We start from the raw sequence: 23528 nt of genomic DNA, 5'->3' as shown, positions 1-23528 counted from the left end.
ATATTGAGCCAGAAAGCTACAATTAACTGGTCAAAAGCTTATTTTTAAGTATACAAATTTAATAAAATAACTCTCTGCTTCTAGAAAGTAATAGTATTCCAGTTAATTCCTTGCCTATAGTAAGCACACAGATATGATAAATGGGAGATAAATGAGTAATTATATTGCTTTAACTGAAGAAAAAGTATTTGAGAATGAAGAAAAAAAAACACACTCTAGAGAGACAGATTGAAGAGTACATAATCCCTATAATAAAGTAAATTTATTAAGTCTGCCTCAACTACAACACTGACCAAAAAAAAGTATAACGAACTTCCCTGGTGGTCCCATGGCTAAGACTCCACACTCTCAATGCAGGGGGCCCAGGTTCGATCCCTGGTCAGGGAACTAGATCCCACATGTCGCAACTAAAGATCCTTCAAGCCGCAACTAAAGATCCCGCATGCCGCCACAATGATCCCACATGCCGCAACTAAGACGCGGTACAGCCAAATAAATAAATATTTTTTTTAAAAAAAGGATAACACTGAAAAATAATAAAAGTCCAGAATTCAAAAACAATGGAGAGTCATTTGCTATTGTTTTTAAAAATTCATTTATTCACATTCACACTTTCATTCATTCAGATTCATTCATTTGACAAATATTTGAGGATCTATCATGTTTCAGGTACAGTTATAGATGCTGGATTTATAGCAGTTACCAAAACAAAAAACCCCTGACTTCATGAAGTTTACATTGGGAGAAACCTTATACAAGCAAAAGAAACTGGAAGATGTTGTTAAGAAAGTACTTCTAATATAAATCAAAACTACAATGAGGTACCACCTCACACCAGTCAAAATGGCCACATTAAAAAATCTACAAATCTGGAGAGGGTGTGGAGAAAAGGGAACCCTCCTACACTGTTGGTAGGAAGGTAAACTGGTGCAGCCACTATGGAAGACAGTATGTAGGTTCCTTAAAAAACTAAAAATAGGGCTTCCCTGGTGGCGCAATGGCTGAGAGTCCACCTGCCGATGCAGGGGACGCGGGTTCGTGCCCCAGTCCGGGAAGACCCCACATGCCACGGAGCAGCTAGGCCCATGAGCCACGGCTGCTGAGCATGCGCATCTGGAGCCTGTGCTCCACAATGGGAGAGGCCACAACGGTGAGGGGCCCAAGTACCGCAAAAAAAAAAAAAAAAAACACTAAAAATAGAGCTACCATATGATCCAGCAATCCCACTCCCGGGCATATATCCCAATAAAACTATAATTCAAAAAGATATATGAACCCGTATGTTCATAGCAGCACTATTCACAATAGCCAAGACATGGAAACAAGCTAAATGTCCATCAACAGGTGAATGGATAAAGAAGATGTGGTACATATATACAATGGAATACTACTCAGCCATAAAAAAGAACAAAATAATGCCATTTACAGCAACATGGATGCAACTAGAGATTATCATACTAAGTGAAGTAAGTCCGATAGAGAAAGACAAATACCGTATGATACTACTTATATGTGGAATCTAAAATATGACACAAATAACCTAATCTAGGAAACAGGAACAGGCTCACAGACATAGAGAACAGACTTGTGGTTGCCAAGGGGGAGAGCGGGTGAGGGAGGGATGGACTGGGAGTTTAGGATTAACAGATGCAAACTATTATATACAGAATGGATAAACAATAAGGTCCTCTGTATAGCACAGGGAACTATATTTAATATCCTGTGATAAACCATAATAGAAAAGAATATGAAAAAGGATGTATAAATATGTGTAACTGAATCACTTTGCTGTGCAGCAGAAATTAACACATTATAAATCAACTATCCTTCAATTAAATTTAAAAAAAAAAGAAATTACTTCTAGAAAGAAGGGCCCCAAAAAAGACACAAATTTCATGCAAAGCAGCAATGTCTGGAGGGAACATAAGAGAATCTTATATAATCTCACTAAGTATACTAGTTATATGAGTCAAGGACGAGAGGTGAGAGTGGGCCATGGGACAAATGATGAACCTTTCCTCTTGGAATTCATTAGGTTGTTCTAAATCAATATTCAAAAGCCATTATAGAGAAACCCAAGAGCAAGTGTGGCTATACCAAATAGAGAGGCATGTGACAGGGTCTATCTGTGATAATGGGAGAACAGTGAGAGAGTAACGTCTCTCCCAGTCCCAAACAGATCAGGAAAGTATGAAAAGAGGATACAGAGGAAAAGATAATTTGCTTGAATAAATATATATGCATAAAGTCAAAAAGGAAATATATTAAAATATGCACAATACTTTCTTATGTAAATGGAAACTACTATTATTTTTCCTTGCTGTTTTTTTCTATAATTTTTGCCTAATTTGAATAAAAATATAAGCTATGTATAGTTTATTTAAAAAAACTTCATCTTATGTATTTTGTTTCTGAATCAGTTCTTTATATTTTAACTAAAATGTTTTTACTTGCATTTATAGCAAGTACTTTTGAAGTTAACAAAGTACTCTTAGTAGGACTAGGTGCATGTGCAATTGAATGGCAATTTTTATATTTTATTTTTATATTTTATAAACTTATTTTATTTTTGGCTGCATTTCCTCTTTGTTGCTGCATGCGGGCTTTCTCTAGTTGCGGCAAGTGGGGGCTACTCTTCGTTGTGGTGCGCAGCCTTCTCATTAAGGTGGCTTCTCTTGTTGCGGAGCACAAGCTCTAGGCACACAGGCTTCAGTAGTTGTGGCTTGCAGGCTCTAGAGTGCAGGCTCAGTAGTTGTGGAGCATGGGCTTAGTTGTACCGCAGCATGTGGGATCTTCCTGGACCAGGGCTTGAACCTGCATCTCCTGCACTGGCAGGCGGATTCTTAACCACTGCACCACCAGTGAAGCCCTGAATGGCAATTTTAACAAATAAACATGTATTTCTTATGAAAATAAGGAATATTATGGAAATTGTTCTGATTCTTTCTGTACAATATACTCTAGATTATACCACTCAATAATTTAACAAAAACTTAATGAGGGACAACTGTGTGCCAGACACCCCTCTATGCACTGTGAATATACAACAATAAATAAAACAAAATCCCTGTGTTCATGGAACTTACATGCTAATGGGAAAGAAGAAAACCTAAGAAATGTTCCCTTGCCCGGGTCAGATTATTCATCCTAAGTCCCATGCGCACTCAGCTCCAGCTACACTGGTTTCCTGGGCTGTACCAGAAATTTGCCCAAGCTCTTTCCAACACCAGTGCCTATACACTTAACTGTTTTTCTGCTCTTCCCTGAGACCCTTCTATGGTTTACATTCCCTCACTTCTTTCAGGTTTCTATTCAAATCTCATTCTTTCAGAAATATATCCTCATCTTCCTATCTGAATCAGTCCTCTCTCATCATAATTATAAAAGTGTGTGAAACCTATGAAATCAACCTTGCTTTTCATTTGCCTATAAGAGCACATGCACCTTAATGTCCCCAAACAGAATAGTCCTCTCTTTGTCCTTCCCTTATTCTATTTTATTCTTTCTCCCAGCAACTACTGTAACCTGAAATTTCTCTGTGTCAAACACATACATACAAAAATATATACATATATATACACTAAATATGTTATATAGGTATTGTTTTTTATTTGCTGGTAGTCTGTTTCTCCCTCTAGATTATAAATTTTTTGATGGCAAAGGACTTTGTATAATTTGTTTACCACAACCTCCCTGTGGCAGAAACTGCTTATAGGTAACAAATATCTATTTTTCCCTACTCCTTAATAGAATCTCCAAAGAAAAAGAAATAAAAGGAATACAAATTGGAAAAGAAGAAGTAAAACTGTCACTGTTTGCAGATGACACGATACTATACGTAGAGAATCCTAAAGATGCCACCAGAAAACTACTAGAGCTAATCAATGAATTTGGTAAAATTGTAGGATACAAAATTAATGCACATAAATCTCTTGCATTCCTACACAGTAACGATGAAAAATCTGAAAGAGAAATTAAGGAAACACTCCCATTTACCATTGCAACAAAAAGAATACCTAGAATAAATCTACCTAGGGAGACAAAAGAACTGTATGCAGAAAACTATCAGACAATGATGAAAGAAATTAAAGATGATACCAACAGATGGAGAGATATACCATGTTCTTGGATTGAAAGAATCAACATTGTGAAAATGACTATACTACCCAAAGCAATCTACAGATTCAATGCAATCCCTATCAAATTACCAATGGCATTTTTTACAGAACTAGAACAAAAACTCTTAAAATTTATATGGAGACAGAAAAGAACCCGATTAACCAAAGCAGTCTTGAGGGAAAAAAACGGAGCTGGAGGAATCAGACTCCCTGACTTCAGACTATACTATAAAGCTACCGTAATCAAGACAATATGGTACGGCACAAAAACAGAAACACAGATCAATGGAACAAAATAGAAAGCCCAGAGATAAACCCACGCACCTATGGTCAACTAATCTATGGCAAAGGAGGCAAGGATATACAATGGAGAAAAGACAGTCTCTTCAATAAGTGGTGCTAGGAGAACTGGACAGCTACATGTAAAAGAATGAAATTAGAACACTCCCTAACACCATACACAAAAATAAACTCAAAATGGATTAGAGACATAAATGTAAGACCGGACACTATAAAACTCTTAGAGGAAAACATAGGAAGAACACTCTTTGACATAAATCCCAGAAAGATCTTTTTTGATCCACCTCCTAGAGTAATGGAAATAAAAGCAAAAATAAACAAATGGGACCTAATGAAACATGAAAGCTTTTGCACAGCAAAGGAAACCATAAACAAGATGAAAAGACAACCCTCAGAACTGGAGAAAATATTTGCAAATGAATCAACGGACAAAGGATTAATCTCCAAAATATATAAACAGCTCATGCAGCTCAATATTAAAAAAACAAACAAGCCAATGCAAAAATGGGCAGAAGACCTAAATACACATTTCTCCAAAGAAGACAGACAGACGGGCAGAAGCACATGAAAAGCTGCTCAACATCACTAATTGTTGAGAAATGCAAATTTAGACAAATGCAAATCAAAATTACAATGAGGTATCACCTCACACCAGTTAGAATGGGCATCATCGGAAAATCTACAAAAAACAAATGCTGGAGAGGGTGTGGAGAAAAGGGAACCCTCTTGCACTGTTGGTGGGAATGTAAATTGATACAGCCACTATGGAGAACAGTATGGAGGTTCCTTAAAAAACTAAAAATAGAATTACCATATGATCCAGCAATCCCACTACTGGGCATATACCCAGAGAAAACCACAATTCAAAAAGACACATGCACCCCAATGTTCATTGCAGCACTATTTACAATAGCCAGGTCATGGAAGCAACCTAAATGCCCATCGACAGACGAATGGATAAAGAAGATGTGGTACATATATACAACATAATATTACTCAGCCATAAAAAGGAACAAAACTGGGTCATTTGTTGAGACGTGGATGGATCTAGAGACTGTCATACAGAGTGAAGTAAGTCAGAAAGAGAAAAACAAATATCGTATATTAACGCATATATTTGGAACCTAGAAAAATGGTACAGATGAACCAGTTTTCAGGGCAGAAAATGAGACACAGATGTAGAGAACAAACGTATGGACACAAAGCAGGGAAAGCGGTGCGGGGGTGTAGGTGGTTGTGTGATGAATTGGGTGATTGGGATTGACATGTATACACTGATGTGTATAAAACTGATGAGTAATAACCTGCTGTATAAAAAAATAAATAAAATTTAAAAATTAAAAAAAAAAATAGAGGGCTTTCCTGGTGGTGCAGTGGCTGAGAGTCCGCCTGCCGATGCAGGGGACACGGGTTCGTGCCCCGGTCCAGGAGGATCCCACATGCCGCGGAGTGGCTGGGCCTGTGAGCCATGGCTGCTGAGCCTGCGGGTCCAGAGCCTGTGCTCCGCAACGGGAGAGGCCACAGCAGTGAGAGGCCCGTGTACCAAAAAAATAAAATAAAATAAAATAGAATCTCCAATTTTCAGCTAAGCATCTTGATTTCCCAGTGTCCTTTGCAAGTAGGTGTGGCCACATTGCTAAGTTCTGTTACCAAGTCCAAGCTTGCTCTGCTCGCCGCACGACAGGCCAATAAATCCAGATGAGGTGTTGAGGCAAGGGACTTTATTCAGAAAGCCGGTGGACCATGAGGACGGCAGACTAGTGTCTCAAAAGAACCACCTTATCGTGGTTTGGATGCCAGTTTCTTTTATAGAACAGAAAGGGGGAGGAGATGAGGAAGTAAAGTAAAAAGGCCATTAATTTTTGCAAATATCCCCTGGAATGGCCAGCCTTGGGGAGGGGATGTGTTAATTTCTTCTTTCTTGCAGCCATCCACAGGTGGACAGGGTTAGGATGCTTCCCTGAACAAAGGCACTTTGGTTTAGCTTTCAGACAGAGGGGCACGGTTCCCTGAGGCAGGCCATTATATATAGACAGTATCCTTTTAGTAAGCAAAAGCAGCAGAAAGCAACGATTAAAGTAAAAGCAACAGATTCAACATGTAGTCAGATTTGGCTCTTCCCTGTTACAATTCTGGTCAATGGAATGTGAGAAGTGATGTGTATTACCTCTAGGTTGTGCCTTTAAAGGGAAAAGGTGTACCCTTCTCGGTCACTCCCTTCCTTCATGCTAACTGAAAAGCAAACATGGTAGTAAGCCACCTTGAATCATGTAGACAAGGGCAAGCAAGACCTTGCAGAATAGGACAGAAAAAAACTGCATTCCTAATAACTTCATAGAGCAGAACCATCCTAACAGCATGGACTTCTATCTTGTTTAAGTTAATGTTTGTTTTATTCCTGGTCTCTCTCACACATAGTTAAATCTTTATCCCAATACATATAATCCCCATCCCCTAGAACAAGGCCTTGCAACAGGAGGCCTCACTAAATATTTACTGAATGAACAAGTGAACTAATCAATCTCTCATCTGGTTAGCATAAGCCAGAACCCTTGAACATGGTCTACCTCTAGTGACATTAAGAAATACTAAAGTCTATGAGCTTCCCTGGTGGCACAGTGGTTAAGAATCCACCTGCCAATGCAGGGGACATGGGTTCGAGCCCTGGTCTGGGAAGATCCCACATGCCATGGAGCAACTAAGCCCATGCGCCACAACTACTGAGCCTGCGCTCTACAGCCTGTGAGCCACAACTACTGAGCCCGTGTGCCACAACTACTGAAGCCCATGCACCTAGAGCAGTGCTCCACAAGAGAAGCCACTGCACCGCAACAAAGATTAGCCCCTGCGTGCAGCAAGGAAGACCCAACGCAGCCAAAAATAAAATAAATTAAATTAAATTAAAAAAAAAAAGAAAGAAAGAAGGAAGTCTAGTTTCTACACCTATAAAACTGTGGCTCAGATCTATATCTAATTCAAACCTGTGGGTCCTGCCTGAGCAGCCAGACTATTCCTTTAATTTTTAATATTCACCTCTCTAAATTTCAGTGAACTTAATTTTGTATATTACTTCCCTAATTTCTATAAAACTAATGGATATATCATTAGTCATAATGAAATGCCTACTTTTTCTGGGAATGTTTATATCATTTAAAGGCTTGTAAATGATAAAGTTGAGTATTATCAGTGAAAAAAATGAAGACTGTTGAAAACAACATAGGTCACAAAATTCAAAGAAAAAAGGTGACACAACTTAACAAAATGAATCAAACTTCAGATGACAGTATCAAGAAAGATTCACGGGTTTCCCTGGTGGCACAGTGGTTGAGAGTCCACCTGCCCATGCAGGGGACATGGGTTCGTGCCCTGGTGCGGGAAGATCCCACATGCTGAGGAGCGGCTGGGCCCATAAGCTATGGCCATGGAGCCTGTGCTCCGCAAAGGGAGAGGCCACAGCAGTGAGAGGCCCGCGTACCGCAAAAAAAAAAAAAAAAAAAAAAAAAGATTCACATTTTCCCTTAATAACAAGCAGCAGAGTAACTGCTTTTTATGAGCCCAAAGTGACAAAATTAAATCAAGCTCAGAGTTATTTAGTTAAGCCCCAGAGCAACACAGAAGCTAATGAAAATAGAAAGCACATCAAAACAAACTCAGTTCCTTTTTGTCTTACATATTGTGCTATTCTGTCAATGGTTATATTATCACCAGAACAGTAGAAAGGATAGGCAGTTACCATGTTAAAGATCATGAACGAAAGATGAAGAAAACTGAGGAGACATCTAACCTGACATCTTTGAGCTGATAAATGAACACCAGACTCCCTGAACTTTATTTACACAACAAAAAGAAACACATTTAATCAAATCTCCATCATCTGGATTTTGTTACACGTGGCCAAACACTTTCAGAAATTACAGAAATTACAGAAATTCAGAAATTACAATTCAGAAAATTAAAGAATTCAGAAGGAAAAAGCTTACAGTTAAATTTCTTAACCTAAATATTTCATTTAGGCTAGTTTAAGAGTATGTCTAAGGACAAAATTTTTTTTAAAAAACAATCAAAATTCACTTCTAAATATGTAGCTACTAACGTCATTTTTACAGTTATTGTTTGGCCTACTTTATCCTAACAGAAAAGACTTACCTGAAATTTCAGTGCTTTACATCTACAGAAATGCTCTTCTGATTCAAAAGAGAGTTAACATGATAGTCAACACACAAAAGCAAGTTGTTTGAACACTTGAACAGAAGAATATTTAAAATCCTAACTAAACGCATTCATTTACCAAATACCGTGTTCCTATTAAATGCTAGAGACTGGGTCCCACGGATCACCAAAATAAAAAGAAACATGGTTCCCCTGCCCTCAGTAAGCTTATAATTTAGCAGACAATCATATAAACCTGCTCCGGAAAGTTTTCCTTTGGCTTCAGCTAAATTAAAACAAGAACTAAGGGAGAACATACTCCGCAACCATAGGGATATTCTTTTAAAACACACTAGGATCCTCATAAAAATATGGGTAAAAGATACCTACAAACAACTCACAAATGGCCAAAACACACACACACACACACACACACAATATTCTCAGCAGTAAGTAGTAATTAAAAATATATAAACTTTTAAGAAATATAAATCAATGTAACCTTCTAGGTATTTCATACTTACTATGACGTCAATTCTCTATATGCTGAAAACTTTTTTTTGCTCTTAGAAAGAAAAACTCCACTAAAAATGCAAGAAGATTCATAGCTCAGGCTTAGAATCTCCAACAACTTACTGTTTCAAAGCTGCCTTTATGCATCAAATCAATGGGTGGCCGGAAGAGATCTGCAAGGGTAGTTAGTTTCTTATCTATTGCTCCTCCATTTCTTAATTCCTGTTCTTGCCGAACTGCAACACAGGAGGATGAGAAAGTTTCAATTAGCCATAAAATAAGTCATGAATCTTGCATTTTAAAAAAAATGTATCAGTTGCAAGAACTAACGAACAATGTGCTTGACCTCAAATGCAAATGCAAAGATCTAAGGCTGACTCTGAAAAAAAATACAAAGCCAGGTGGGGCGGGAGTCTTAAGACGTGGTGCTCTCTATCCAAAGATAAGGATAAAAATGGAAATTATGTAAGAGTCACTTATTCAAAATATTTCCTTCACATACTCAAAACTAACTTTAGCACAGGAGAAAACTTTCATCTTCATTTATCTATTTCTGAAACTCATCCTAATTTATCTAGCTACATTCTAGTTGTTTCTAGCTACATTCCCAATCTTGAAAGATTATGGCAGTGAGACAGAATGACTACTGCTGTCATCTTCTCCTGGAAGGGCACAGGATTCCCTGGATGACCTGAGTCAGTCTGGATTCCACATCAACTCTCAAGTTACAAGACCTATCTGTGCTTCAATGAGCTCATTATAAATTATTACAAAATCAAATATGGTTCAAGAGTTTCTCATATATTCTCTAAACATAACTGTCTTTTCTCTAGGATTCCATTGCTAAATCAGTACTAATTCCACTAAAAGGAGAAGGCCAAGACTCATTCTTATTCAACAGAAAGATATAAACCTATTCCAAACAACTGTTGCCACAATGTTAATAGTGGCTGCTTTGGGTAGTATGGCCTTTTCTTCTTCTATTTTCCAATCCCTATAATAACCATTTTCATTGTGGTCATTCCTTTAACTGACATATATCAGGATCCTGAGGAAAATCAGTTTTTTATTTTATTATAGTCAGCATTTAAGTGCTCATTCAGAAACAGATTAAGTTTGTAAATTACCATATTTCTCACATTATATCCATCTCCCTTATTCTTCTATAACCAAGTAGGTTAGAATCTGGAACAATTCAGCTCAAGGGGGAGTTAATAACAATCACAGACTGAATTCATAATTTAGTTTTTAAATAAGATGAATTCTCAAAGTTACTAGGCCTAATATTAATCATCTTCTTAAGAAAAAAACTTATATAAAACAAACTAGGATCTTGACCTGAAGGGGAGTGTGTGGGTGCTTTTCCACCTTGTGGTTTTAATCTGTGGGAGAGGAAACAGGGGAGAAAGACAATGAGAGAGGGAGAGGGAGGGAAAAAGAGATGATAAACTGGTTCATAGATACTTACTAGTTTCAGTTTGGAAATCCCGGAAACCATCAAATATTGAACGTGCAGGCCGTCGTCTTTTAGGAGCTATAGGAGGAAAAAATAGAATTGATACAAAAAGTTAAACATTAATTTTGTAACAATTCTAAAAATGTCCTTATCTATAGCAATTTCTTATTTTAAGACACTCAGATTCATAATGGTGCCCTCCTTCAAAATATAAAATACTTCAAAAACCTTCAAGGCATTCATATATAATTAACCATCTTGAGCCCAATCATATTTTACAAAAAAGAAAATTAAGGCCCAGTTAAAAAACTTGGCCAAACTTGTGTAAAAAGATAGGAAGAAAGATTTTGAGGATGACTTCCCATGGCGATGAAGCTACATACATGCTGCAAATACATAATTCAGGTTAGCCTAAATGATCTGCCTACCGTTTAGTATAATACTTGAGTAAGTTCTAAACCATAATATTTAAGAACTACCTCTTAGTAAGTGGATACACATGCAGAATTATAAACACCAAAAAACTGTAATTTCGGAAGAAAAATTTTTCCTACAGTGAACAGAAAAATGAACAGAACCAACGTCCTTTGATACCCTTGTATAGCGTCTATTACCCAGTCCTTAAGTATTGTACAGATAAAGCTGAAAAAGCAATCATCAACACGTTATTTTCCTGTATGTTCTTAAACACAAAAATTTTAGCAGGTCTTAAATGGGAAAAGAATCTGAAAAAGAATAGATATATGTATATGTATAGCTGAATTACTTTGCTGTACACCTGAAACTAACACAACATTGTAAACCAACTATACTCCAATAAAAAAAAAAAGTTATCAGGTCATTTATATACATCACAGTAAATAAGGAAATTTAATGATTCTTTCAATATGGGTAACAGTTATTCAGTTGGTTTATGGCAAGCCCCACGAGCACTGCCAGCATGTAACCAGAACAGTGCTACACATTAACAGATGATGATTACATAGTAAGATTAGACAGAAACTATAAAAGTCTCCCATCCCATGTCAAAGCATCTTTCCCAACAGCCTGTGTTTGCCATTATATAGGGTAATTCTTTTAATCTAAGAACTACTGAGTTAAAAAACAAAACAAAAAAATAACAAAAGAATGCAGAACCACATGTTAAAAAAATCCCACATTTGCTTAAAGCATTATCAGGTCAGTATATCATTTATGCACATATGTGTATCAGTATTTATATTAAAGAATCACAATATTATCTCTAGGAAAAGGAAATTTGGTAAAAATCAGAGACTTCCATATTTTAGCTTTGTACTGAATTTCAAAATTTAAACTGAATTTTACATATAAATTGTTTTATTTAAATAAATTATTATATAAATTTTAAATTTTATTATTTAAACTTATAAAATTTAAATACTGCATTATTTTTCCTCCCTCCCTTTATAAACACGAAGCAAGAAATGTTATTCTTTTCAATCTTGGAACTATTTTTAATCAAGAGTTCCCATCTTAAATGTACATGTTTCTAGCAGCAATAATATTAACTGCTCAAATAATGCTTTCTTAAAACTCATTACCAGATATTACTTAACCATAACAATTAAGAAAGTAAGGTTATCTTAGGATAAGGCATAAAACAGCTGCCTAAGAAAGCATATTATTATTGGGGAGGTAGTACATAGTATATAAAAGGTACTTTTCTTCTACTTTTAAACTGCCAAAGGCAGGCCGGTCAATATTCTACATTCTTCTCTCTCTCTCTCTCTCTCTCTCTCACTCCCTGCCCCCACCCCACCCCCCAATTTAGCCTTTCTCTATTATACACTTGATCTCCTGGAGATTCATACTAGCTCCTCTTATTGCTAGCTTTCCAACCACTCTCTTTTATTTCTTGGGCTCATCACCTGCTCCCATTTGTTTCCCCCTTATATATCCTAAGTCTAACCAAGAATCTCTCCTCAAGCCACAACACCTCTAGCTCTAGGATCATTATTACTCCTGCCTGCCTCTTCAATATGTGGTTTCCTCACTCTTCCAAACCATACGCTATAAGTAAACATCAGTCCTCTGTACTCTCACTCCACTGTCCACATAATAGGAGTGCTGCTCACTGAGGTCAAAGAGACTAAGCTACAAAGAGCTAAAAGAGATTCAAAAAGGAGCTTCATAGTCAGAATAGGGGAGGAACAGAGAACAAAATTTAATGAGCAGAGCGACACTGTTTCACATTTTCACAAATCTCTGTTAATAACTGGTATAAGAGAAGACACCTGAATTTTTAGATCTGCTTCTGCATTCAATCTGCTGCTATTCCTTTAGTTCATGTATATGAAGAAAATTAAAATTCAATTTCACACAGACATGTAGTTGTAAAAGGGAAGAGTATTTTAATAGTGTTTTAAGATAATTGTGAACATTCTCCCCTGCTACTACACCAAAGCTCAACCAGTGGTAATTTCTTAAAGGTTGGCTGCAACATGGAATCTGAAATCTTATCAATGAACTTTTCATATTCTGCTCCATTAAAATCCATTAGTCTTATGTGCTACGCAGGCTCTGTGATGGCCCCCGATTATCCCTATCTCCCAGGATTCATAACCTGTGTGTGAACATCTTGAGTATGGGCAGGATCAAATAGAATGTGGCAGAGGTGATGGGAGGTCACTTCCAACAGTTAGGTTACAAAAAGATAGTGGATGGAGCTCTAGTGGTGCAATCTGTTAGCGCACAGTACTTATACAAAAAGATGGTGGCTTCCATCCATCTTGGGCTGCCCTCTCTGGCTCTCTCATTTGCTCTGCAGTAAGGAACTGATGTCTCCAGCCAACCAGCAGCCACGTGAGTAAACTTAGATCTTCCTCTAGTCATGCTCTGAGATGATTGTAGCCCTGGCTGACACCTTGATTATACCCTGTGAGAGACCCTAAACAGAGGCACCCAACTAAGCCACACCTGGATTCCTGACCCACAGAAATGGTGATATAACAAATGTTTGTTTCAGGAAGCTAAATTTTGAAGCGATTTGTTAAACAGCAATAGATATCTAACCTATATTGCATATATAGATACTTACATATAGATCCGAATAGATCTTTCACCCATGCACAATTTTGTAATATTCTGCTTTGGTCATTTGAAAATACTTGTTCACTGAGTTATGCAAATATTCCAAATACTGACCATTTCATCATATGATATTAAAAAAAAAATCACCATCTGTTAATGTCACTGCTAACCTCATCAGAAAGCCTTTAAGTACTGGGAAGCTATCAAGCTCACAATCATGCGCATAAACTTTCTAAAATTCTAAGCTCTGCCTGAAAGCCTTTTTTTCTTTTCTTAAATCACTGGCAACAAATAACGTCAGTTGTTTGCCTTGAAGCAGTTAACAGGCTTCGTTCACATTCAAGAAAATGTCTGCCAAATGTTTAAGTCTAAATAACTATAGTTTGTCAGTAATCTTTCAAGGAAAATAATGTTCCATAAAAAAAGCAGCTAGTTTTGCTTTCAACTCAAACAACTGTACAAGTGTTTCACCTTAAAGTAACCAGAGTACTTCAGTATGCAGAAGTGCTTTATGCACACATCCTATTTCATCAAACAGAATAGTTTAAAAATGTGGATCAAGATCAAATGAAATTAATTTTTATTGCTTTGGCTTTTTTTTTTTTTTAAACTGCAAGTGTGTGTCAGTGAAGAATTCAACAAATAGTAGCAGTTTGGTGCCACTGTCCTGATTCAATTAAGATGCAGCAGTATGACCCATCACTGCTTCTGAATTATCAGCCCAAATGTCAACACAGTGAAAAAGGCAAATAACTTGTTAGTATTATTATGAAAACAGTTTTGATCTTACAGACCCACTGAAAGGGCATCAGGGACTCCCTGACCACACTTTGAGAATCACACTTTAAATCAATACTATCCCTGGGACTTCCCTGGTGGTCCAGTGGTTAAGACTCCACTCTCCCAATGCAGGGGACCTGGGTTCGATCCCTGGCCAGGGAACTAAGATCCCACATACCACTACTAGAGAGCCCGCATGCCACAACTACTAAGCCCGCATGCTCTAGAGCCTGCACGCCACACGAAGACCCAGCGCAGCCAAAATTAATTAATTAATTTTTTAAAAATCGATACTATCCCAAAGAAGAAAATAGTTCTCCAAAAACCTTTTCAAAGTTACAATAAGGTCTAATAATGAAAGTTAGGAATGACTCCCTAACTGTATAAAGTCATTCTCACCCCCCTCACCAAACCAGATGTAGAAGGAAGAAAGTGGAGTTTCAAATGGGAACTCTTTTGCCTCTGTTAAACAGTAAAATAGCACAGAATCCATTTGCTGTAGTCTTCCCCACTCAAAGATCTTGCCTTTATTCCTTGCAATAAAAGAAAGAAAAAGCTTCCAAGGGCATTCCTCAGCTCCAAAATCTATAACATTTATATGAAAAAAAAAAACATGAACAATGCTTTATTACCTCTGGTATATTAAAGGCACAATGACTAGCTAAATTGAACAGTTCAGAAAGCACACATCATATTTCAATATTTAGACCTTATTGTTTTCTTCCTCCCATCTTTATTTCTGAAACTGGAAAGTATATTCTTTATTCCTTTCTACAGTAAACTCCAAAGCTCCCAAGTTAAAAATCAATCTTATAACTCTCAACTAAGTTGCTTTTTCAAATCAAAAGATATGGTTTATGTAATTTTCTTCATCCTTTTCTTACAATTTATTTCTTCTTTATTTTAGTTTACCTACGAAACTTTTTATAGGCCTATTTCTCTGCACTGCTGTTCTCAATATATACAATATACATTTCTATGTCTCTGTCTACCCAACCAAATCATAACTTCATCTGCTGGGGGGTTTTTTTGTTTTTTAAATTTTTTTTTTTGCCCATGCCGCATGACATGCGGGATCTTAGTTCCCCAGCCAGGGATTGAACCCCTGCCCATTGCACTGGAAACGCAGAGTCTTAACCACTGGACCGCCAGGGAAGTCCCCTATCTTCTGTTTTTTTTTTTTTTTTTTTTTGCTTTACGTGGGCCTCTCACTGTGGTGGCCTCTCCCGTTGCGGAGCACAGGCTCTGACGTGCAGGCTCAGCGGCCATGGCTCACGGGCCCAGCCGCTCCGCGGCATGTGGGATTTTCCCGGACCGGGGCAGGAACCCATGTCCCCTGCATCGGCAGGCGGACTCTCAACCACTGCACCACCAGGGAAGCCCTCTTCTGTTATTTAATATACCTGTTAATGCCTAAAATATCTGGCTCACAAAAGGTAAATAAGTGCTTATTAAAATAAAACTATAAATTTTCTTTAAATTTGATTAAATGTTCCATTTTCTACTATCTTCTCTATGCACCCCAGATTGATATCACAATTTTTTGCATGGATTAGGGATTACTTCCTCCTTTTTTCAATACAAGAACAGCACTTCTAGAAATTAAAAAAGAGTGAAGGTACAGCATATCAAGACAGTAAGGATATGGCAGTCAAGTGGGTACCCAAAAAACAAAATATAATCATAGTCTTTTATCTAATGATAGATTTGTTTCCATTTTAAGGCAGCAGTTCTTTTTGCTTATTTTCCTCCTTTTGGCATTCTGCAACAACTATCAACTTTTTAATCTGGCTCACTCCTCGGAAAGAGCCAATTGTGCAACTTTCCTGAGGGGAGTACAGAATTACAAGATAAGAATCAACTCTACTTGAAGTAACAATCTCTGAGCAAGCCTTCATATCTTTTGATAGCTTCACTAAAATCCCGAAGACAACAATAAAGTCAAATAAAGCTAAGGAAAAAAGGTAAACTTACCACCAAACAAAGGTTCTGGTTCCACCAATATTTCCTGCTTTTGAGGAATTGGGGCACGGACTTCCTCTCTATTAAAAAAAAAAAGAAGTGGGAAAATATCCAAATGAAAACTGTTTTCTGCTACCTATTCTTACCGTAACTATTGTGAACACATTCAAATTAACAAATAAAATGAACAACAGATTTAGTGACTTTTAGGAACCACATTAAATTATGATAAATGACTGTCAGATGATTTCCATATAGAGATGAACTGGAATAAAGTACCTGGCATAGATAGTGCAAATGGGTTTATAAAGAAAGAGAACAAACAGAAAAATAAAAAATATTTCTCCTGTCCTCTAAGTTCCCTGCCCTAAATTCTTTAGAAAAAAAAGAAGATAGGAAATTTACAAACACACACACACACACACACACACAAAATTCAGGCAAAAAATTAATGGAAAATATGAGCTTAATAAAAACAATATTACATCAACACTACATCAAATAATAGATAATTAAATCACAGATATATTAAAATAAGCTTAAACAGGCAATTAATTTTATGCTAGTTATGAAGCTGGCTAACAAAGGTAGTACCCTTGAATTATTTATTAAATAGACACTAACATATATAAAACAGAAAAAATACTCTTTTAAAAGCCTAAAAACTCTTCAAAGTTTACCTCCAGAGGGTTTACTAATAATCCATCTCTTCCAGTGAACAATTCTCATTTAAAATATGCTGTAAAAATGGTGTATATCCCTTTATAAATCAGTTTAATTATTTTAGTTTTAACTCAAATACGAAATTCTGCTGATTAATGCTCATAGCAAGTAAGAGTAAGTTTCAAATTTAATATGCTCCCCTTATAATAAATATTAATTTATGTTAGGCCTAATGTTTTTCATTCAGGTGTTTCTAATAGTAATAACTGAGCTTAAGGCCCTGTTTTTGACACCTGAAAGTTGAAACTTCAAAACATACTTTATTTAATACAGTATCAATACTAATTTGTCAACAAAAACTAACATCCTGTAATCAAACAACAACTAGTTAAACAAAGAAAGCTACAATAAGCCAAATGAGTGAAGGATAAAGGATAATTCAAAATTATGTTAAGCACTCTTTCCTACTGGATTTCAGTCACTGCTCACACACAGAACTGCAATACTCTAAAGAAACAGACAATGTGTCTCTAAGAGGAAGCTCTATTAAATCTCTTCACCAAAGAGAAACAGGCCATTATCTTAGCAAAACTAAAAACTTCAAACACATCTTTTACCTGAATAGATCTTTCCATTATTGGTATAATTCACCTTACTGTGTGTGTGTGTGTGTGTGTGTGTGTGTACAAAGTTATCTCAATCTAAGGCAATTTAATTACTCAAAAAACAAGCCTTAATCTGATGAAATACATCAATTAGGGTGATGGCTTAATTAGTAGTCCCTATACAGAAAGACTTGATTACTACATATTTGAGGTTATCTATTCCAAGACTGCTAGCTACCCAGCAAAATGGAAGAATGGAACAGAAGGTGAACTGTAAAGAAAGAAAATTTTAGTTTAGGAAGTAGGTGCCACTATCAAATGTTAATCAATTAGTAATACAAATAATCTAAGTAAAATTATAATGTAATTCAGCAGGAAAAGACATTCATTAATCAAAACTATTTTTAAGTACAATTAAGAAAACATGTTTTAAACAGTGAGGACTGATATGTCCCCAGAAATCAGCTATGAATACCTGTTATTCAAGTGAATGTAAACTAAATGTTTTCATATTAATTTCCATTAAAGATTTGAGTTATGTTGGTGGAGAATGGGCTATCAAACTTGAAATACACAGCCAACATCGATAGGAGAAAACTTATATAACCTCTAGAGTTCACACTTTGTGGGGAAACAATATTACTCTAGAATCTGGAACTAGATAAAAAAAAAAAAAAGAAGCAATCATGTCCTGAATGTTTATTTAGCTTTTTAAATCTAATTTAGTAAAAATAAAATCCATGTTTTTGCCTATTCCTATTTAAGGGGATTCTTCTTTTTTAGTATCTCATGTTGTAGACACTGAAGAGTTATAAATGGCTATGAGTATTAAAATCTTATTTAAGGATCTTTGAAATTTTGACTCAAAAATCAGTGTTTTTCATTTGAGTAAAATTCATCTCTAATATTTTCCAAAGACTACTGGAATTTTGCTTAACAGATATTCATTTCAAACTCTCACTGGTATCAAATGTAAAGGGCAGTAAACACCAAATGTATTTATCATCTGTTACTATGCTCTATATATTACAGTTCTATATGCTGAAGGTGCCTCTAAAGATTAGCAACATGTAGCTATTTAGGGCATAAATTTTCTTCAAAAATTTTTTCATGACAACTCAAAACTTTCCTGGGACAATGTAGGAAAATCCAGAATTGCGAAATCTGAGCTTTATTGGGCTTTCGTTCCATATCTGCTACTTAATTGCTGTATAGCTTGGGGAAATGGCTATCCTTCTGCTTCCTCTGTAAAATGTGGATAATAATGCCACCCTATAGGGTTCTTCTGAGGATTAAATAACGGACTTGACAGTGCTGTAGAGAACTTAAAGCATATAAGTATAAAAATTTTCACCTGACACTTTCAGATACTTTCAACTTTTAATTTGTTCAAAACAGAGAATTAACCTAACATGTAAAAATGTAACTGCTCAATTTTGGCAGGGGGTAGCTCCCAATAATAAATAATAAATTCATACTCTGTGTGTGGTCTGACAGTGGAGACACTTGCTGAACTGGTACTTGGCTCTTCAGCGATTCCTCCACCATCCAAAAACATAGTGACTGCCATCTCCAGATTATTGTTGCAGGCTTCAAGCATATGTTTCCCTACACTTTCACTTGCACCTGAAATAGTATAAAAACAAGAAAAAAGTTTAAAAAAAGACACCTTCTTACATTCAGTTCACATTAGAATACAGAATTCCCAAGCAAACAGTACTTTTCCCTCTCTAGAATGAATGATTTTTAAAACAAAAACTGTTTACTTCTATGCTTGTTGGCTGACTACTGTGAAATATACAGAGCTAGAAAAGAAAGCAGCAGCATTAAAAATAGTAGTCTTCCTTCATAATAAAACAAAAACTAAATAAAGCATTATTTGCCATTTCTTTATATGGGCCGACTATATATTTGTTAATAAACTAAAAAAGAAAATGAAAGACTATGCTCTAGAAAGTTAGAAATATTTTGTTAGAAAGAATGCATTCAGTTACCAATTTCTACTTCTATAAGAAAGGAAACACTTTAATAACAACGGGAGAGAAGGGAGATGGGACTTTTTGTCAAAGATATAACTAAGTCAAAATTTGGTAAGAAATGTCAATCTTCATCATTTAAAACTGGCCCTATCATACACTCACTTGTACAGTAAAGCAAGCATAATCTGTTTGATGCAATGTAAACTGGTAAAGCCCTTTAACAAATCAATTTTATAACATGTATCAAGAAACATAATGCCTGTTACTTTTTTGACCCAATAATTTGGGCGTGTGGTCTAAATAAATCTACATAAATCTATATAAAGTCTAAATAAATCTACATAAATCTAGTCTAAATAAACCTATATAAAACACATGCATAAACATATCTATACACATGTCCAGTATAGCTTCAGTTAAAATTGAAAAATTACAGATAACATAAATGTCTAATAGTAGTAGAGTCTAAATTGTAAATCTATTTGGTGGGACATTTTGTGGGCATTAAAAAGCATCTCAGGGGCTTCCCTGGTGGCACTGTGGTTGAGAGTCTGCCTGCCAATGCAGGGGACACAGGTTCGTGCCCCCGTCCGGGAAGATCCCACATGCTGCGGAGCGGCTGGGCCCATGAGCCATGGCTGCTGAGCCTGCGCGTCCGGAGTCTGTGCTCTGCAACGGGAGAGGCCACAACACTGAGAGGCCCGCGTACCGCCAAAAAAAAAAAAAAAAAAAAAAAAGCATCTCAGGTCACAAGAAACTATATTCAATATCCTGTAATAAACCACAATGAAAAAGAAAAAATAAATAAAAAGGGAAAAAAAAAACCCATCTTGGGCTTTCCACTTGGGATGACCTTCCTTCTGCCTCAACTGTGTCCCTTAAGAGTCTGCAGTGAAGGCTGTGGGTGTGGGTGTGGTTTTTTGTTTGTTTTTTTGGTCTGACAACGCCTTTGTTTTGCTATTGTTCCTGAAAGACAGTTTCACCACTGGATATTCGTTTCTAAGGCTGACAGCTATTTTCTCTCAGTACATTGAAGACAGCATTCCAGTGTCTTCTGTTGTTGCTTCTGAGAAGTAAGTTGCCAGACTAAAGAAAAACATTTTTATACCAATCTGTTGTTTCTCTCTAGTTGCTTTTAAGATCTTCTCTGCCTTTGGTCTTCTGCAGTTTTACTCTATTTCCTGGGGCTAATTTTATTTATCCTCCTTGGGATTCACTGGACTTCCACCATAAGGACTGTTTTCATTTATCAGTTCTGAAAAATTCTCAGACATTTCTATTTAAAAATTACCACACAAGCTTTAAATGATACATTAAACAAGATGGACTTAATTGATATTTATAGGACATTCCACCCAAAAACAACAGCATACACTGTCTTCTCAAGTGCTCATGGAACATTCTCCAGGATAGATCTTATCCTGGGTCACAATTCAAGCCTTGGTAAATTTAAGAAAATTGAAATCGTATCAAGTATCTTTTCCAACCATAATGCTATGAGACTAGATATCAATTACAGGAAAAAAATCTGTGAAAATTACAAACACATGGAGGCTAAACAGTACACTATTAAATAACCAAGAGATCAATGAGGAAATCAAAAAATACCTAGAAACAAATGACAATGAAAATACAATGACCCAAAACCTATGGGATGCAGCAAAAGCAGTTCTAAGAGGAAGTTTATAGCAATACAATCTTACCTCAAGACACAAGAAACATCTCAGATAAACAACCTAAGCTTACACCTAAAGCAATTAGAGTAAAGAAGAACAAAAAACCCCCAAAGTTAGCAGAAGAAAAGAAATCATAAAGATCAGATCAGAAATAAAAGAAAAAGAAATGAAGGAAACAACAGCTAAGATTAATAAAACTAAAAGCTGGTTCTTTGCAAAGATAAACAAAATTGATAAACCACTAGCCAGACTCATCAAGAAAAAAAGGGAGAAGACTCAAATCACTAGAATTAGAAATGAAAAAGGAGAAGTGACAACTGACATGGCAGAAATATAAAAGACCATGAGAGATTACTACAAGCAACTATATGCCAATGAAATGGACAAATTCTTAGAAAAGCACAACCTTCCGAGACTGGACCAGGAAGAAATAGAAAATATAAACAGACCAATCACAAGCACTGAAATTGAAACTGTGATTACAAATCTTCCAACAAACAAAAGTCCAGGACCAGATGGATTCACAGGCAAATTCTATCAAACATTTAGAGAAGAGCTAACACCTGTCCTTCTCAAACTCTTCCAAAATATAGCACAGGGAGGAACACTCCCAAACTCATTCTATGAGGCCACCGTCACCCTGATACCAAAACCAGATGAAGAGGTCACAGAAAACTACAGATCAATATCACTGATGAACACACATGCAAAAATCCTCAACAAAATACTAGCAAACAGAATCTAACAGCACATTAAAAGGATCATACACCATGATTAAATGGGGTTTATCCCAGGAATACAAGGATCCTTCAATATATGCAAATCAATCAATGTGATAAACCATATTAACAAATTGAAGGAGAAAAACCATATACTCAACTCAATAGATACAGAAAAAGCTTTCAACAAAATTCAACACCCATTTATGATAAAAATCCTGCAGAAAGTAGGCATAGAGGGAACTTACCTCAACATAATAAAGGCCATATATGACAAACCCACAGCCAACATCGTTCTCAATGGTGAAAAACTGAAACCATTTCCACTAAGATCAGGAACAAGACAAGGCTGCCCACTCTAACCACTATTATTCAATACAGTTTTGGAAGTTCTAGCCATAGCAATCAGAGAAGAAAAAGAAATAAAAGGAATCCAAATCAGAAAAGAAGAAGTAAAACTGTCACTGTTTGCAGATGACATGATACTATACAGAGAATCCCAAAGCTGCTACCAGAAAACTACTAGAGCTAACCAGTGAATTTGGTAAAGTAGCAGGATATAAAGTTAATGCACAGAAATCTCTAGCATTCCTATACACTAATGATGAAAAATCTGAAAGAGAAATTAAGGAAACACTCCCATTTACCACTGGAACAAAAAGAATAAAATACCTAAGAATAAACCTAACTAAGGAGACAAAAGACCTGTATGCAGAAAACTATAAGACACTGAGGAAAGAAATTAAAGATGATACAAACAGATGGAGAGATATACCATGTTCTTAGATTGGAAGAATCAACACTGTGAAAATGACTCTACTACCCAAAGCAATCTACAGATTCAATGCAATCTCTATCAAACTACCAATGGCATTTTTCAAAGAACTAGAACAAAAAAATTTCACAGTTTGTATGGAAACACAAAAGACTCCAAATAGCCAAAGCAATCTTGAGAAAGAAAAACGGAGCTAGAGGAATCAGGCTCCCTGCCTTCAAACTATACTACAAAGCTACCGTAATCAAGATAGTATGGTACTGGCACAGAAACAGAAATATAGATCAATGGAACAGGATAGAAAGCCCAGAGATAAACCCACATGCCTATGGTCACCTTATCTTTGATAAAGGAGGCAAGAATATACAATGGAGAAAAGAAAACCTCTTCAGTAAGTGGTGCTGGGAAAACTGGACACCTACATGTAAAAGAATGAAATTAGAACACTCCCTAAAACCATACACAAAAATAAACTCGGGCTTCCCTGGTGGCGCAGTGGTTGAGAGTCCGCCTGCCAATGCAGGGGACACAGGTTCGTGTCCCGGTCCGGGAAGATCCCACATGCCGCGGAGCAGCTGGGCCTGTAAGCCGTGGCCGCTGGGCCTGCATGTCCGGATCCTGTGCTCCGCAACAGGAGAGGCCACAACAGTGAGAGGCCTGCATACCGCAAAAATAAATAAATAAATAATAAATAAATAAACAAACTCAAAATGGATTAAAGACCTAATGTAAGGCCAGACACTATAAACCTCTTAGAGGAAAACATAGGCAGAACACTCTAC

At 36.5% G+C, this 23528-nt stretch overlaps 1 protein-coding gene across 1 annotated transcript in view; it reads right to left on the bottom strand.

Moving 5' to 3' along the window:
• Positions 1-23528, bottom strand: part of UBXN7 (UBX domain protein 7) — a 68230-nt gene that overhangs the window by 28663 nt on the left and 16039 nt on the right. Inside the window, exons 2-5 of the mRNA XM_082654133.1 lie at positions 19076-19223; positions 16342-16409; positions 10549-10614; positions 9204-9316 (exon numbers count right to left, since the gene is read on the bottom strand). Of these exons, the coding sequence (XP_082510259.1) occupies positions 9204-9316; positions 10549-10614; positions 16342-16409; positions 19076-19223 (395 nt within the window). The remainder of the gene's footprint in view (positions 1-9203; positions 9317-10548; positions 10615-16341; positions 16410-19075; positions 19224-23528) is intronic.

The sequence above is a fragment of the Grampus griseus genome (assembly GCF_964374135.1).
Source record: "Grampus griseus genome assembly, chromosome: 5".
In the NCBI taxonomy this organism is placed as follows: Eukaryota; Metazoa; Chordata; class Mammalia; order Artiodactyla; family Delphinidae; genus Grampus; species Grampus griseus.
The sequence above is the reverse complement of the archived record's forward strand: the minus strand, read 5'-3'. Positions and strand labels throughout refer to the sequence as shown.